The following is a 17,791-nucleotide window of genomic DNA, read 5'->3' as shown; positions in this document are numbered from 1 at the left end:
CGGGCGAGCGAAGCAGTATGAGCCAATGCTGACTTCCTCTCTCAAGTTCAAAAAATACTAGAATGATCATAGACCCAAGGACCATACATTTCGAGTTTAGGCTGCTAAAGAAACTGCTGTGGGTTGAATGTGTCTCCCTAAAATTCATAGGTTGAAGTCCTACCCCCCCCGCCAGTACCCAGGAATGTGACTGTATTTGGAGGTAAGGCCTTTAGAGAAGCAGGTAAGGCTAAATGAGGTCATTGAGGGGCCCTAATCTGATATGACTGATGTCCTGATAGGAAGAGGAGAATAGGACATGGACACACATGTGAGGAGAGCATGTGAGGACACAGGGAGAGGCCACTTACAAGCCAAGGACAGAGGCCTCACAAGAAATCAACCTTGCAGATGCCTTGATCTCAAACTTCTAGTCTCCAGAACTGTGAGAAAATAAATGTCTGTTGTTTAAGCCCCCAAGTCTGTGGTGCTTTGTGACTATAACACTTCTTTTTCTCTTAGAAGTCTGAAATAAGACCCAAGTTTCTTTTGTGGTTAGATGCATTCTAAATCATACTCACAACCCCAACAGGAAAGGCCAGGACAGCTAACATCCAGTCCCGGAGCGAGATGAGCTTCTTGAGCTGCCTTTCTTGTTCTTGGTTCCCACTTCCTCTAGTCAGGAGACTGGAAAGATCAGTCAGCACGCAAATGCCAAAAAAGACAGCCTGGATGACCTGGAGGGAGACAACAGCTGGCGTTAGCTCGGAAGATCTAAAGAGGCCACAGCTGTAGGACAGCAAGCGAGCAACAACTTTGCAACATGACATATGATAAGAGAAGATCAGAAGCATATTTAAAAAGCTGGCCCTACAAATAAGAAAAGAGTAAGATATTTACAAATTGCTATCATAGGTGAGAAAATTCATCCTAAAAACACTGCTTCCATTTTTGCTCACCTCAGGACCAAATGCAAAGTAAGCATGCACATACATGTCTAAATAGGCCCGATAGAAAGCAGTATCAAATACCCTAACGACATGTCCATTATTTTGAAAATATCGTATCTGTAATCTAGTTATATTGACTAGTGGGGTTTAACAAACACCGAAGAAGGTCAAAGAAAAGAATCAAGGTAGCCTGAATAATAATTGAGACATTTTGTCTGATGTGAAGAACTCTTCCTATGATTTAATCTCCTAGATTCAGAAATTTTCTCGCCAAAGGTAGTAGAAAGCTTCTAGTCCTTGAGTCATAAAGAAATCAACTGAATGCAATAATCAAAACTGGTACAGAGCGATTTTCTGCTGTCAAACCTAAACGATATGATTTCCTTCTCAGGTTTTCTGTTTCTATGAAATAAAAATCTTCCCCAAATAGTATAAACAGAGATAACCCACACCATATTCCCAAAAAAGCTTTCAGTTGTACATTCCCAAATCAATTACAAATTAAATTACTTACATCAGCTACGTGTAACTTGGACTATCATGGGGGAGGACACTGAAACACTACAACTGAGTAATCTGTGAAATTCCTAAAGTGGGGGCAAAGGTATTGATGATCCAGAGCTGTGAGTAGAGGCAGGAAGCATACTGTCATATAGTTTAGCAAATGAAAATTCAAATTATGGAAAGGGCAGAAAGTATATTCCCTGGGCTCAAAGTGACATCCATTTAGCACCAAGAATAGATTCAGGGTAATTTTTCTGGTTTCTTCTACCAGAAATCATTTATTGATGGTATATTTATAAAAGAAACAATTTTACTCATTATCTCTTTAGAAAACAACAAAAAAAAAGTTTTGTGTAAATGTCCATGTTGGCAATGGAAGGAACCTGTGATTGAACCTGTGATTGAGTGGATGAGTTCCTCCCTGAGGCACAGAACAAAGGGAAGAAGGACCCTCAAAATCTTGCGTTTCCATCCTTTAGCATAGCACTGGCACACTCAGATTGCCAATCATTCTGTTCAAATTCTTATCTAAGCCATTTTGAAAATTCTGAATAACGGAGATGCCATTGTTGGCCTTAGTCAAACAAACAAATCCTGAAATATTTTTACATATAATCCAATCACTGTGGTCTTCCAGGCTCACCAAATCCTGCCATTATTAGCCAATCTTATCTAGAATGATGTTCTATTCCTTCTTATAACTTAGCCTGTCTTTTAGCTTCAATGACTTAAGGTTTATTTGTTATTCTTTCTACAACCAGAAAAACCAGAGTGGGAGAAGCTGAGTCTGCCATAACTGAGCATGGTCCAACTGAAGGCTTGGCAAGAATCATGGTGTGATGACCAGAATTAATTTCAATGACTCAGGGAATAATTTCACACTTAGGAAAACTTTCCATACCATATCTTATCACTTTAGATGTTTGATCTTTATGTCAACCTTAAGGGGTTTTTGAGAAATTGGGAGTAACCAGGCTGGGGAATAATAATCTCCATGCCAATTTGGCCAGTGAACATATTAAAAGGTGTCCTACATGATCAATTAGCAGGGAAATGCAAATGTAGATGACAATGAGATAACATTTCTCACCCATATAATTATCTATAATTTAACTCTGACAATACCACTGGTCATAAGGATGTAGAACAACTGGAAACCCTATGGTGGGAATGCAAATTGGGACAACCCCTTTGAAGAATACTTGGCAATATATAGTGACTTAAAGATGCATATACTCTATTATCTAGTGACTTCATTACAGAGGTATTCCCTTGCTGAAACTCTCATACATGTGTTCTTGTCACATGCACACAAAAGTTAATTTCTGCATTCATTGCTTCAAAAAATCAGCCTATATGTCTCAATTATTGACTGGATAAATAAACTGTGCTATACAATGGAACTCTAAGTACATATCAATTTTTCATTCTCACAACAAAACATTAAACAAAAAAAGGAACCCCCCAAAATGCTACATTTTGATAGCATTAAAATAGATTTCAAAAAAAATGTAAAGATTATTTTAAGGATGCACGTATATAAGGTAAAATACGAAGAAATGCATGGAATTAATAGCACTGAATTCAGGTACCTCTACAAAGAGATAAGACTTGTGGTGCCTGGGTGGCTTAGTCATTTAAGCGTTGGCCTTCTGAGCCGGTAGGGATCCCAGGGTCCTGGGATCAAGCCCTGCCCCCTTGTTGGCTCTGCCTGTTTCTCCCTCTCCCTCTGCCCACCCCTGCTTGTGTGCTCTCTCTCTCATGAATAAATATTTTTTTAAAAAAGGAGGATAAGACTGGAGGAAGGACACAAGGGCCTCAACTGTATCAATAATATTTTATTTCTTAAGTTGATAATTTAGGTATATAGAAGTTTATTGTATTATTTTCTATGTACTTCATTATTATGAAATATTGCCAAATAACTTAAAAATAAAAGGTAAAAAGAATGGTTTTCATATTTTGGGGATGTAGTTGGCTAATCTCTTTCAGTTGTTTTCCTTCTAACTCAGTTTCCTCTATTTTAAGGTTGGGCTAGCCGGTTTTAGTGAGCTCCAAATTAAGTGAATTTTAAAATTTCATGATCAAGTAACTACTACCAGAGTTGCCTTCCCACTATAAACAACTAGACATTTGGACTAAATATGTAAGTCAGCTTTTTCATATATTGAACTTTTCCCTCTGCAATCAGCCAAGTAAATCTCTTTTTTTAATTAAATGGCTCACCTCATAAGGTCAGGCCCACCTTGAATAATTCTCCTTTTGCCACATAAAGTAATGTAATTACAGAGTGGTTGTATTCACAGGATCTACCAAAACCCCATGGGAGGAGATTATACAATGATGAATATCACTGAAAGTCATTTTATTATTCTACATACCACAAGCTGTGGGTTAAACAATTTTCAGAGCTCACTCAGAATAGGGAGTTATTCAAGTTCTGACCAGAGAGGACTTACTGACTACAACAAGCATTCAGTAGAGACCTAAGAAGTTTATCACCTAAATAGTGATGCTAAAGTAGCCTTCAAATAAAGGCTACTTTACATCCACCCCAACAACACTTAAAAACAAGCATTAAAAAAAAAACAAAACCTGAAGCCAATCTACAAGTAACTTAAATACCTGCAAAAACAAAATTCTACAATTTTTAAAGGAATATACCAAAATCCAAACATTCAACAATATCTAACATTATAATATTCAACATCTAATCAAAAATTACTAGACTTTCCAAGAAGTAAAAAAATCTTTAACCAAGAGGAAACCAATTAAATAAAAACAAATTTGAAATGACAGAAATATAAATCACTAAATTAAAGTAAGTTCAAGAAGTTAAATGAAAATAATGAGTGAAAATAAAAAAGATATTAAAAAGAACCAAACAGGGGGCACCTGGGTGGCTCAGTTGGTTATGCAGCTGCCTTCAGCTCAGGTCATGATCTCGGGGTCCTAAGATTGAGCTTACACTGGGCACTCTGCTCAGTGGGGAGTCTGCTTCTCCCTCTCCCTCTGCCCCTCCCCCCCACTCGAGCTCTCTCTCTCTCAAATAAATAAAATCTTTAAAAAATAAAATAATAATAAAAGAACCAAACCGAACATTTAAAAATTAAAGACATTGCCTGAAACTTAAAAGTCACTGGGTGGAAATAATATCAAATTAGACACTGCAGAAGAAAAATTTAAAAATTGAATATATAGCAATATAAATCATCCAGAATGAATCAGAGAAAGAAAAAGATTTTAAAAATCAACAGAATCTCAATGAACTGTGAGAAAATGTCAAGCAGACTAACCTATGTGTATTGGAGCCCTAAAGGAGCAAAGAGGGAGGCATGTAGAAAAAGTATTAGAAGAAATAATGGCAAAGTTATTCCAAAACTTCATTAAAACTATAAACCTACAGATCCAAGAAATGAAACAAATGGAATATACATAAATAAAACCACATCAAGGCATAATACGATCAAACGCTGAAAACCTGTAACTCTTAAAAGCCACTGGAGGGGGGCACTTGGGTGGCTCAGTCATTTGAGGGTCTGACTCTTGATTTTTGCTCAGGTCATGATCACAGGGTCCTAGGATCCAGCCCCACATCAGGCTTTGCACTCAGCAGGGAGTCTGCCTGAGGATTCTCTCCCTTCTCCCACTCACGCACGCATGTGCTCTCTCTCTAAAATAAATAAATAAATCTTATCTTAAAAAAAGCCACTGGAGGAAAAAGACATATCATATTCAGAAAAATAAAGATAAGAAATTTCACAGACTTCTCAAGTAAAACAACACAAGCCAGAAATCAATGGAATGATACCTTAAAGCCCTATAAAGGGAAAAATTTCTCGAAGGTGAAAGACTTTTTCAGACTAACAGAAGCTGAAAGAATTTATTGTCAATAGATTTCACACAAGAAATGTCAAAGGAATGGAAAACACGATACCAGATAATAACTTCAAATCTATACAGAGCAATGATAATTGCTAAAAATAGTAAATATGTTGATAAAATATAAAAGATTTATCTTTTATTTTATTTTATTTTTGAAAAGATAATTGACTAGTTAATGCAAAAACATGAGAACATATTGTGAGGATTTAAACATATTTAAAAATAAAATTATGGGGCGCCTGGGTGGCTCAGTCGCTAAGCGTCTGCCTTCCGCTCAGGTCATGATCCCAGGGTCCTGGGATGGAGCCCCGCATCGGGTTCCCTGCTCCACGGGAAGCCTGCTTCTCCCTCTCCCACTCCCCCTGCTTGTGTTCCCTCTCTCGCTGTGTCTCTCTGTCAAATGAATAAAATAATGACAACAGCACAAAGGGAGAGGGAGAAGAAATGGAAGGCATAGGTTGTTAAGTTTTTAATTTTACATAAGGTGGCAAAATATTATTTGGCAGCAGAGAGTGATAAGTTAAGGTGTGTACCATAAACCCTAGAGGAACCAGTAGGAGGATAAATGGAGATCTTCAGCTAATGCATCAGTTGTACGTGCTGCATAACAAATTACCACAAATTTAACAGCTTAAAACACCACCAATTTATTTGTTCACAATTCTGTAGGTCAGAAGTCCAAACAGGTTAGCCTGGCTTCTATGCCATCAAAATCAAGGTATTGGTCAAGCAGAGTTCTTATCTGGAGGTTCAAGGAAAGGAGCTTCCAAGCTCACTCTAGCTGTTGGTAGAATCCAGTCCCTTTTGACTATACTTCCTTTTTATGTGTTGGCCAGTTATTCTTAGCTCCTTGGATCTGCTCTCCAACCCTTGTACCTGCTCCCACCCCCAATCCTCAAATCCAGCAACAGATATCAGATTCTTCTTGTGCTTCAGATCTCTCTGACTTGCCCTTCTGCCATCAGTTTGAAAAAGCTTTCTGCCTTTAAGGGCTCATGTGATAAGATCAAGTCCACATGGGTAATGTTCTCTTAAGGACAACTGTGCCATACATCATAATTCAATCAGAGAAGTTATATCTCATTAATTCACAGGTTCTCAGGGTTAGAGTAGGGCATCTTTGGGAATCAATTTAGATATTCTGTCTATCACAACTAATAAGACAATACTGGAAATAAAATGGAATACTAACAGTACATTAGGGTAATCCAAAAGAAGTCAGGAATTGGGAAAAAGGAACAAAGACTAGACAAGACAGAAAAAAAAGTAAGATCTCATTATTAACCCAGTAATGCCTATAATTACATGAATACAAATGGTTTAAACTCTCCCATTAACATCAGAGATTGACACACTGCATTTAAAACACAAACAAAAAGCACTTTAAGTCAATAGATATGGATTTGTTAAAAGTAAATGGATGTAAACACCAATCTTAAGAAAGCTGGAATGGCTACATTAATATCAAAAAGTAGGTTTCAAGATAAAGGATGTTACCAAAAATAAAGAGAAATATTTCATAATGATAAAAGGGTAATTCCTTAAGAAAGCATAATGATCTTAATTTTTTTTTTTTTAGATTTTTACTTATTTGAGAGAGACAGAGACAGCGAGATAGAGAGCACAAGTGGGGAGGAGAGGGAGAAGCAGGCTCCCCACAGAGCAGGGAGCCCGATGCGGGACTCGATCCCAGGACCCTGGGATCATGACCTGAGCTGAAGGCAGACGCTTAACCGACTGAGCCACCCAGGCGCCCCGCATAATGATCTTAAAAAGCAAAAATTGATTTAATATGGGGCTAAATTACTCAATAAATGTCTAATAATTTAATAATAAATAATTCATTGATTCTTGGGAAACAGGTGCTTTTATGAAGATTTAAAAGAAAAGGAGAGGAGAAACCTTAAAATGCAGGGGGAAAAAAGGAAGGTGAGAAACAGAATCGAGAAGAGAAAAACAAAAGTAATTCTGCAAATATAAATGTAATTGTCTAAATAAGAGCTTGCCAACCTTGTAAGATCAATTGTATTATGAAGTCTTATGCCCTTCTACAGTTGATCCATCTTCTTATCCAGTGGTGTCATCTGACCCAGCAGTCCCCTCACTATTACCTGTAGCTAGCCTGTCCCTGTCTGTAGACCTCTCCACTGGCTCTCCGTGGCTTGTGACCACAGTATGGCCCCCCAAACTCACCTGAACTGCTATGGAAGACTTCTCCAATGAGCATGTGGAGGTCAGAGAAAGGAAGTACCACAAAATGATTTTCTCCTCATTTCCAACCATCAGGAGACTGAGAGGAAATTGTTGGGTTTTGTTAGTTTTTGTTTATATATTTTTTTAACTCACAATGGCTAATTTTCAAAAGATAATCCCTAACAATTATAGAACAGTCCACCATTCCCTAGGGAGAAGCATGGACTGACTTTTGCTTATATTACTCAGTTAAGCAGTCAGCCAATACTGTTAAACTAACACTTTACATTTCTGCTACTTTATTAGAATTTGATTTGAGCTGACAGCCAACAAATCACATTAGAAATATTTTAGTCTATTGCCTATATGTATCATGTTATCCACTGCAACTTAAAATTCATTAACTTAAGAATGGGAAAGTTGGATGGAGATGCACAAGTGAATCTTAAGTAGGATTACCTTGAAGCATTATTTGGCTCCAGCCATTCTGCAGAGCTGGCATTTCAAAACCATCAACTCAGCATGACACACATATACACCATCTGGCTTTGAGTTCTTAGCGGGCTGGCTGCTCTTATTATTTTGTATCACGTGTAGAAATGAAGTGGTCAAATGTACCATATCTCTCCAAGAAATATAAATAGGAATTTATCAGAATGAAAAAAAAAATCCCAGGATATTTTGAACTCACTCTAGTATCTGTTCCTCTAGAATGTTCTCTACTGTTGAATAATTCCTTCTGCATCTTCCCTCCACCCCCTCAGCTCTCTCTCTCAGGAAATAATAGATTATATACTGAGTCATTTTAGGTTTAGGATTCATTTCCACAAGTGTGGAAATGTACCCAAATTCCATTCATATTCTTATCTTTTCTTTTTTTTTTTTAATTTTTTCTTTAAAGATTTATTTATTTATTTGAGAGAGCGAGAATGAGAGAGAGCACATGAGAGGGGGGAGGGTCAGAGGGAGAAGCAGGCTCCTTGCCGAGCAGGGAGCCCGATGCGGGACTCGATCCCGGGACTCCAGGATCATGACCTGAGCCAAAGGCAGTTGCTTGACCACCTGAGCCACCCAGGCACCCGATATTCTTATCTTTTCTTACCCATGAGTGGTTTTCAGTAAATTAACTTAATATTATTTTCTTTTTTTCTCTGGAATGCACTAAACTATTACAATTCTGTTTCTAGCATAGGGCAAATCCGTTAAACTTCTACCATTCATTCCCCAACATATATGATTTACCCAGAATAGGTTTTATTTCATTTCACTCGATCATCTTCAATGTCCTCAAATATATGTAATTATCCCAAACTTTAGTCTGTATATCAGGTTATGTCATCACTATAATTAGTTGCTAATTTACATTTCCGTCTAACAGGCCAATCTCAGGCAAGAACAAAGAATGCACCAAAGTAGGAAAAGCAGCATTTTAAGTAGGAAATGCAAATCATTGCTTATATGAATTTTTAAAGACCACAGTATGGCTGTCTTGGCCATTGGGAGTAAGACTTCCAATGACGTGGATGTATCGTGTACCATGTTTTGATTATATTGGATTTCATAAGGTTAACATAAAGAATGCCATAATATTTGAAAATATTGCTTATTTTAAAGTTAATTTACACATGGCAGACAGAAGAAACAAGAAGACGGAACTCTAAGGGGTAGCAATGGACACTGGAGTGATGCGGATTATGGGCTGAAAGAAAACTGGAAAGAACAGATGGAAAGAAAGCAATAAGATTTACAGGTGTCATAAGGGATGGCCTGGAGGAGGACCCTGTATGAGGATCACAGCATTAATTAAAGGGAGACTTAGATGAAGACGAAAGCATTTCATGGCAATATCTGTGTTCAATGAAGAGTGAATTTGACTGAAAGAGTGAATATGTGGAAAGGATATAAGGGCCATAAAATAGCAGTACCATAAAACACAATCTTCAAGGAATTGCCCCTCTATTCCACAAATATCATACTTGTTAATAGCACATAATTCCTTCTTCTTGTTATATTAAGGTCAAGAGTGAATGCCCAAAGTATTTCAGCGCCATGAGACAGTGACTCAGTATGAAGTCAAATGAGTGCATTCCACATTTGTTTCCAGTTCCTTCCTTGCCTGAGACATCTGAGTATCTGTAGCAATTCTACAGCCCCAGAAGTCCATCAGCTACAGGGAGGCGGCACTCAGTTACATGTTTGGATGCTACTTTGTAGAGAAATCAATGCATTTAAAACTACCACAGGCTCTCTCTGCCTCCCTCATCTACTGAGACTGTACCCATCCCATGCACTGGCTGGTAAGTTTTCCTCTACTACCTGCCCTGAACAAACCAATATGGTTCTCTCGCTAGTGACGCTAACTCTGTTTTTCTAAATCTGCCATTTAAGGGATGTGCTGTAAGCCCAGGGTTTTTCAAGAAATCTTCACCACAAACATTTTTGAGGAGATGGACTCACTGCATCATCAAGCCTGTGGTTTTCAGAATGTGATTTAGAATCCTTGCCCATGTACACAGACATTTACCTCATACTGCTCTATCTCATTACTGAAAATCGATGAAGTAAGCCATAAGTCACCACTGGCAAGCAATCCATCCAGACAGTGAGAAAGAAAAATAAGCTTTTCGGTCAGAAATAACGCACTTCGATAAGCAGCTTCAGAAAGGAAAGCTTGTCAACAAAATTCATTACAATATCACAGAATTGCTTTCAATATATAAGGAGCAAGGAGAACAGTCTTCCAAAGAAGGCATTTGGATATGCTTCACAAAGTAATGGGTGCTATCATACCATGTTCCAGCAACAGCCTGTTAAAAGTACAGCGGGGACCTTTCCAGAGACTCCATTCGAATCTGCAAATAATGAGAGAAAATTCCCCTCGGGTGTTCTCACTTCACTTCACTGATACTCTGAGCTACTCAAAACCTGTGTAGGCTTAAAGATTTTTTAAACTATTAATACTAGCATGAATCCCTTTTGAACACTGAATTAAACACACCATTGATTTATTTAACAAATATTTATTGATCACTGTGTACAAAGCACTTAGTGAACTAGTAATGCAGAAACGCGAGCTATGAAATGATTGTGTGTTGAGCTGCAAATGGGAATATGCTTAGAAGTGTCTAACCTCTAATCTGGTGGAATCTACATCTGTTAAATACATGATATCTAGATTTAAGCACAATAATAGTGATAAACAATTACTGAAAAAAAATGTTGTGTCTTAACACAAATCCGTTCTGGAGTGCATTACATTTCCTAACATTGTAAAATGTTATCCCACTACCTTTTTACTCATTTCAGCAGAAGATGATTTAAGTGCCAAACGTAATCCTTAAAAAGCTAGATAAATCTGAAAACTACATTAAAAAGGACCTTGAATTGAATTAAGACCAAATCAGATCTTAATTGATTAGATGATGTAGAATCAGATAATCATACATAACCTGTGCATAATCTGTACATAATAAAACGAGTTATATATATTAAGAACACATACACATATGCATGTGAACTTGTGTTAATAAAACCGATATGAAGACGTGGCCCCTGTTCTTAGAAGTTTCTGTTTTCAATATTTGATGATCTATTGATTTTGATCTAACACTGAGTCTACATAAAGGCTATGTCTATACAGTTGTAGATAACTCCTTGGCAGGGAACTGAATGGTTAACATAGTTAAGAGGGCATTTCTCTGTTTCTAGATACTGATTTCTGCCTTCAGAAACAGATCTTCCAGATAAAAATTTCTGGATTGTTTTGAGAGATCTCACTCCCTCTCAGCCAGTATTTGCTCAAATTGGCCAGTGTTCTACCATATTCACTAGTTTAATATATCATTTTGAAGTTTACTGTTATAGAGCCTGACAAGTAGAAGAGGAATCATTCTTTTCATGTCTATTGTCCACTAATTCATGTAGGACTCCACAATATTTACCCCTAGATTGGGAATATTAATTAAATCCCAGAGCCCTTATAGTTTAAGAAAGTATGAAGCTAGTGCTCAAAGCGTCTTCCCATCATCCAACTTAAGTGACAATGAAAATCTCAGACAAAATTAAAGTCCCTAAGACATTTTATAATTTCATTAATGACACAGAAAAGTCTGATAATACCAAGTATGGAAGATGATATAGAACACTAGAGCACGAGATGCCCTTCTTGGGAGGGCCACAGGGATGTGGTCACTAAGGGTCCGCATACCCCTGCCTGTGGGGGGGGGGAGAAGCAATATTAGACATCTTCCTCTCCAGGCGGCTGATCAATGGGGCAGCAGCTGGAACCAGTAAGCAAAAACCCCTTCCTTGTGCAATGTCCCTTCAGCACCCTCTACTTAACGTTACAGTGAAGGAGAAATGCTTAAAAAGTCCAGTCCATTACGGAAGAGCAGATATTACAGGGTGAATCTGGAGCTGAGAAACAATATAGTCATTTAATTCACCATGACTTCATTGATATTTAATAGCACTGAGGACATGGTTTCATTTATTCTAATGAAACACCGAAGAATCAGGGACGAACATTTGATTTTAATTATTCAGCCTGGCAACATGAATCCTACCTCCTGACTTTGGGCCATTTACTTATTTTATGTCATCTTTCATAGAGAGTAAATTAGGAAAACCAATGGAGATATTATCTTAACATTTTAAATATGGTAGAACATTCAAGGTGGTCTATTTTTGCTACTAATTTGTGATACTTGTGTTAGACAGAGAAGGCTGAAGTGAATGGCCAAAATGAAATTTTGCTTATGTGTTGAAATTTAACCAGTCATTATCATGACCTTCCTGTTCATTTTGGAATTGTAATGATAAAGAAAATAGAATACAACCCAAATGTGCACAAACAACCATGGATAAATAAATAGAGGTATTAAAAGAATAATACATGGCAGTGAAAATAATTTACCTTGAGTTTCCTGTATCAACATAGGTGAATCATTCAAGCATAATGTTGAACAATAAAAGTAAGCTGGAGAAGATGGAAAAGCTATGATATTATTTAAATAAAGTCCTAAAAGAACTGAATAAAAATCCACAGTATTAGCCCAGGAATACACATGTGGTAAAACTACAAGGAGAAGACAATGAAAATAAAATGCCACCCACAGCCTACTTAGACCTCTCTCTTCCCTTCCCAGTATACAGCTCAGGTCACCTTTCACCTTGTTTTTCTTACCACCTGATTCAAGTATAATGAAATCATCAATAGTGTTGCTGTTTTATAAATACCTGCCTCTCTTGTAGGCCAATGAGGGGAGGGTTTGGCTTTAACTCAATATTGCAACCCTTGAGATTGCCACAACATACCACAAGTAGTATTAACCCATTTGCCAATTACAGAATTAATAACAGTGGTGACAGCTGAATGGGTGGCAGGGAGCCTAACCTGGGACTGGTGGAAGGATGGCATGCAAGTGCTGAGGGCCCCGTAAGAAAGGTGCTGGCAGAACTGCATTTCCACTGACCTGCCCTGCCGTGCTATTTGTTTGCAGTTGTGCTTGGCACCCTAGTTATAGTTCATCCAAATTGGACCTAATGGGTTTGAGGGTTTGGAAGGCAAGCCCAGCAAGTCACTAGGGCAGTGAGAGTATCAGGAGATGAGTAAGGAAAGGCAGATCACAGGGTTTAGACTGGTTAGAGAAAAACAAGTCGAGAGAGAGAGAGACAATGGGAGTCCTTTGCCCAGTGGGGGCGGTCACCTGTCTGGTGGGAGCGAATGACTGAAAGATGGGACACTGTGATCAGAGAAGGAGTTGGAGGTCGAGCTGTTCTCGATGACAACGAGATCCAAGAGTGGCTATGGCACCAAGCTCCAGGCTGGATGAGATAAAAATCGGCAGAGTTGAGGACAAAATGTATTGTAAGGAGTGAATTTCATGTACTAATTATGTTATTGTAAATTTGGGGGCAGAAAAAAAAAGTTAAAAGAGATTGGAGTCAAAAAACAAAGAAACATTGATCCTAAAAAAATATCAGAGACATTTTAGGAATCCATCAATGAAGTATATCAATATAAAATACGTTTATAAAACAATGAATAGTAACTGAGTGTCCTGCATCAGTAGAAATATAAACAATGGCATCTTTCCTTTCAATTACATTAAAGTAATGCATCTTCTTTTGACCTTGCCACATTCTGTTCTCATAAGCAAAGTGTGTGTTTAAATGCTAATAAATAGAGGGAAATATCAATAGCCAAAACTCTACATGGAGTGAACAATACAAAAAAATGATGAGTGTATATCATTTTGATACATTAGTTTGATTTATACCTCACAAAGGGATAAAGCTAGTCTCATCACTTTTGTTATGGATGGAATAAAGCAAGAAAATCCAAAATCCTCTGGAAAAGTTCTAGCAGGTATTAATAAAGATACACATTTCTTCTAAAAACAGTATTCGTCCAGAAACTTCTGAGAGAAGTTAATTCAATACCACACATCAAAAAGTCAAATAAAATTAAAAAGTATAAATTCAGGAAGAGATAACAAATAGAGCTCTAAGAACTCAGAACACAGAAAATACATATCTTATGTTGCTTCGTAAGGTACAATAATTTTGAAAACAAGCAATAATTTCCTCACTAGAATAACAAAAATCATCAGCTCTTTGTTAGAAACTGGAAAGTATAAATTTGTACTAAATTTTAAAGTTAGCTAGGAAAATCAACTTTATGGAACACTATCTTGTTCTGGGTATACTAAATTTAGTAAAAAGCTGTTTATAAATTTCTAAGTGCTTCTGAATAAGATTTTTTTGAGTATATTTTTTTGTTTAAATCAGAATCATTAAGAATAATGTTATTTGAAATAATTACCACAAGGTTTTACCAGTAGAAAATCAAATGCTTACTTATGGTTTATGAGAGTTAACACTTGTACAGTGAAGCCTTCTACCACTTGCTAGTGATAAAGTCTTGGTTGCTAACCACAGTGCTAACCCAGTGGTTCTCACAGTTTCTCCAAATAGCTAACAGGGACTATTTATGGCAATTCTGCCTGTAGGTAATGAAGGAAGGAAGAGAGAGAGGGTGGAAGGGGAAGGAGAGAAGGGAAAAAAGAGTAAGGAACCCCTTTGGGAGAAAAACTTTAGGTAACATTGTCTTAGTCTGTTTGGGCTGGTATAGGAAATACCATACACTAAAGGTGGCTTATAAGATACAAAAATTTATTTCTCACAGGTCTGGAGGCTGGGGAGTCCAAGGTCAAGTACTGGTAACAACCCCATTCCCAGACGGCCATCTTTGCCCCGAATTACCTCACCTCTCCCTGGAACTTTTTTTATAAAGGCATTCATCTTATTCATGAGGGCTCCACCCACTTGACGTAATCACCTCCCAAAGGCCTCACCTGCAGATGCCATCACCCTGGGAGTCAGAATTCAACAGAGAATTGTTGGGGACAGGGGTGGGGGTGTAGCAGAAGGACAGGACACAAATATTCAGTCTGCAGCAAATACAAAGTTACAAAATGATCAGATACTCTGAAAATATATATATACCTCATTCTTAATATAACATGAGATGTTCAATTTAATCAATAACTCTCTTGATCAGAATGCGGCAGCTAAAGGTTAATGTTTCAACCTGGTGAATGCTAGAGAGTATGGTGGACAAATAAGAGCTAATCTATCCATCTTTTCTATCATAATAGACAGGGGACACGAGAGTTGAATTGAAAATATTATCTAAAGGTGTTCAACAAATTATGTCAAATTTACAGACTGTCCATGAGGAAGCTTACATGTAGTATATATAACATCAGTCTCAGTTACTTTTTAAAAAATCCATTGTTGATGCTGGGCCCAGGACAGAATATTTAGTCATTACAAAGCCCAACTTTTCTTTTGTGACTTCAAGATATCCTGAATGAAATCTCCCCAAATGCAGAATCAGAAAAATCTTTCTTTTAGTGGCATTATTTTCCTTTGTTATGCTGTGTTATGCTCTGCACACCAATCCGTTCACTGATTAGGGCTCACAGATAGGGATGAATGCCTCTATCCAAGGCTCTAGAGCCAAGCAGAAGCCCCAAATTCCAAACAATGGATAAAGGGAGGAATACACCACTTAGATAACTAAGCCCAAAGTATGCATGAGCCATTGTAGACACAAAACTGTTCTCTTTATCTTAAGTGAAGGTTGCACAGTTTTGTAAACCCACACTGCCTCGTGGGCTACAAGGAAGCACCAGAGCCTCCGCTCCACTCTCTTCCACAGTGTACATCTACTGCAGTCAGAACAAACTGCCTGTGCATTTGGGACTAGTGTTTGTTACCCACTACTTGGAAATGAATTTTACTCCACTCACCCAAATATTGCCCCATTGATGGATATCTCTTGAGAGGGCCGCATCCCATGAAAATTATTACATACTTTCAAATTGCTTAGCCTTAAATAAGCTCTAGTTTAAGGATGTATGTTGCAAGGTTTATGACGTGTTTGATATTTAAATTAAGCACATATGGGCAAAAGCTAGGATCCTCTGGTAGCCACAGTGCTCCCAGACATGATCTTAGAAATTTGCTGGTAAGTGATAAGGACAAAGTCCTATGAAAATTCTTTCTTTGGGACACTCTCCAGAAGCTCTGTCTAGGAGTGGCTTTGGTCATGATTTTTATTTAGGTCTCTCAAGTTCCTCGTTGTTGAAACACTCATCCTAGGATCTTACAATTCAGTTACTTATTAACACTATCAATCATAAGGCAACATAAATGGTAAGTTTTGGGGTTATGCTACTAAATTTCCTTTTTTTATTCATTTTTATTTTTATCATGGTACTAATACTTACCATGAGATCTGCCCTCTTAACAGATTTTTTTTTAAGTGTACCATAAAGTATTGTTAACTATGGGCTCAATGTTGCACAACAGGTCCTGTGAATTTATTCATATTGCATAACTGAAACTTTACACCCATTGATTAGCAACTCCTCATTTCCCTCTCCCCCACCCTTGGCAACCACTGTTCTACTCTCTGCTTCTATGAGTGTATTTTAGAAACCTCATAGAAATGAGTCAACTAGTATTTGTCCTTCTGTGACTGGCTCATTTCATATAGCATAATGTCTTCATGATGTTAATTTCTGTCAATTGAATGAATATAGTTGACATATGGAAAAGCTTTCTACACGTACAAGGTGACAAAAGCTGACACAAACTATTTTCTGGAAGGTGTCTTTAATGACAAAAACCTGGCCCATATCTTAAATCCAACAGGTATGTCTTACCTTAATGTTGAAAAAATATTGTAAATAACGTACACACCCATTTTAACAATATTTTAATCTTTGTGGACCTAAATTCCTTTTGTGCTTTTCTGAATCAGTGTTTTTATGTAGCAAGTTTAGAGGCTGAGGTCACTACTTCTGCTTGAATATTATCATGGAACATTCTGCGCAGGGCCGTGTGTAAGCAGCTCCAGGGGCACCCAAACATCCTTGTGCTTGAATCCATTCCTGATAGAAAATCTTTAAATCTCTCACGTCATGAGGACATCAGGGCATCACTTAGTAAAAAGATAGGTTTTTGGCAGTGACCATAGCGAGCAGGGTAAAGGCTATACATGAAAAATACCCCAATCAAATCTTGCACAAGATATCATGATATACTACATTTCTTCAAAAGTGTATAATGGTTGCCTCAAGATCACCTATATAGTAGTTTATGACCCATAATGTGCTTTCACATAGGTTGTTCTGCAAGTTTTCCTTTTCATCTTTCCTAGTGGACACTCCCCCATCTCTTTGCTTTTTCCTCCTTAACTTCTCCACCTCCAAAGTCTGGTGTACCCCAGGGCTCAATCACTGGACCTCTTCCCTTCTCCAGCTGCAGAGATCTGACCCAATATCCTACTTTGAATACCATCTCTCTGATAATGACTCCCACACTGACATCTCTAGCTGTGGCCTCTCCCTTGAATGCCATCTATTTGACATCTGCATTTGAAAGTCAAATAGGCAACTCAAACTCAACAAGTCCCAAAATGAGATCCTTGTGTTCCCCCACAAGTCTGCTTCTCCTACATCAATTGATGGCAACTCAGACTTTATAGTAACATGAGTCCCAAGCCCATGTTCATTAGCAAATCCTATTTGCTTTATCCCGTTGACACCATGCAGCACTTCTACTACTATCTCACGCTCTATATTGCCACCAACTCTCATTTGGTTTGTTGGAAAGGCCTCCCCATCTGACCACCCTGCTTTTCTGGTCTTCTCCCCTCTGCTCTATACGACAGCCAGAATGAGGCTGTTACAAGTTAGACCGTGTCA

General features: G+C 37.8%; 1 protein-coding gene across 11 annotated transcripts in view; it reads right to left on the bottom strand.

Annotated features, from left to right (window-relative positions):
- The window catches only part of AIG1 (androgen induced 1), a 373,835-nt gene that overhangs the window by 245,559 nt on the left and 110,485 nt on the right, over positions 1–17,791 (bottom strand). For all 11 annotated transcript variants that reach the window (XR_014147368.1, XR_014147369.1, XM_081827458.1 and 8 more), the window contains one exon: positions 561–716. Coding sequence is in view for 9 of the 11 variants with exons in the window: in XM_081827460.1 (XP_081683586.1) it covers positions 561–716 (156 nt within the window). In the remaining 2 variants the exon portion in view is untranslated. The remainder of the gene's footprint in view (positions 1–560; positions 717–17,791) is intronic.

The sequence above is a fragment of the Leptonychotes weddellii genome, chromosome 8 (assembly GCF_054177405.1).
Source record: "Leptonychotes weddellii isolate Sample4059 chromosome 8, ASM5417740v2, whole genome shotgun sequence".
Lineage (NCBI taxonomy): Eukaryota > Metazoa > Chordata > Mammalia > Carnivora > Phocidae > Leptonychotes > Leptonychotes weddellii.
Note: the sequence above shows the minus strand (reverse complement) of the source record. Positions and strands in the feature narration are given on the sequence as shown.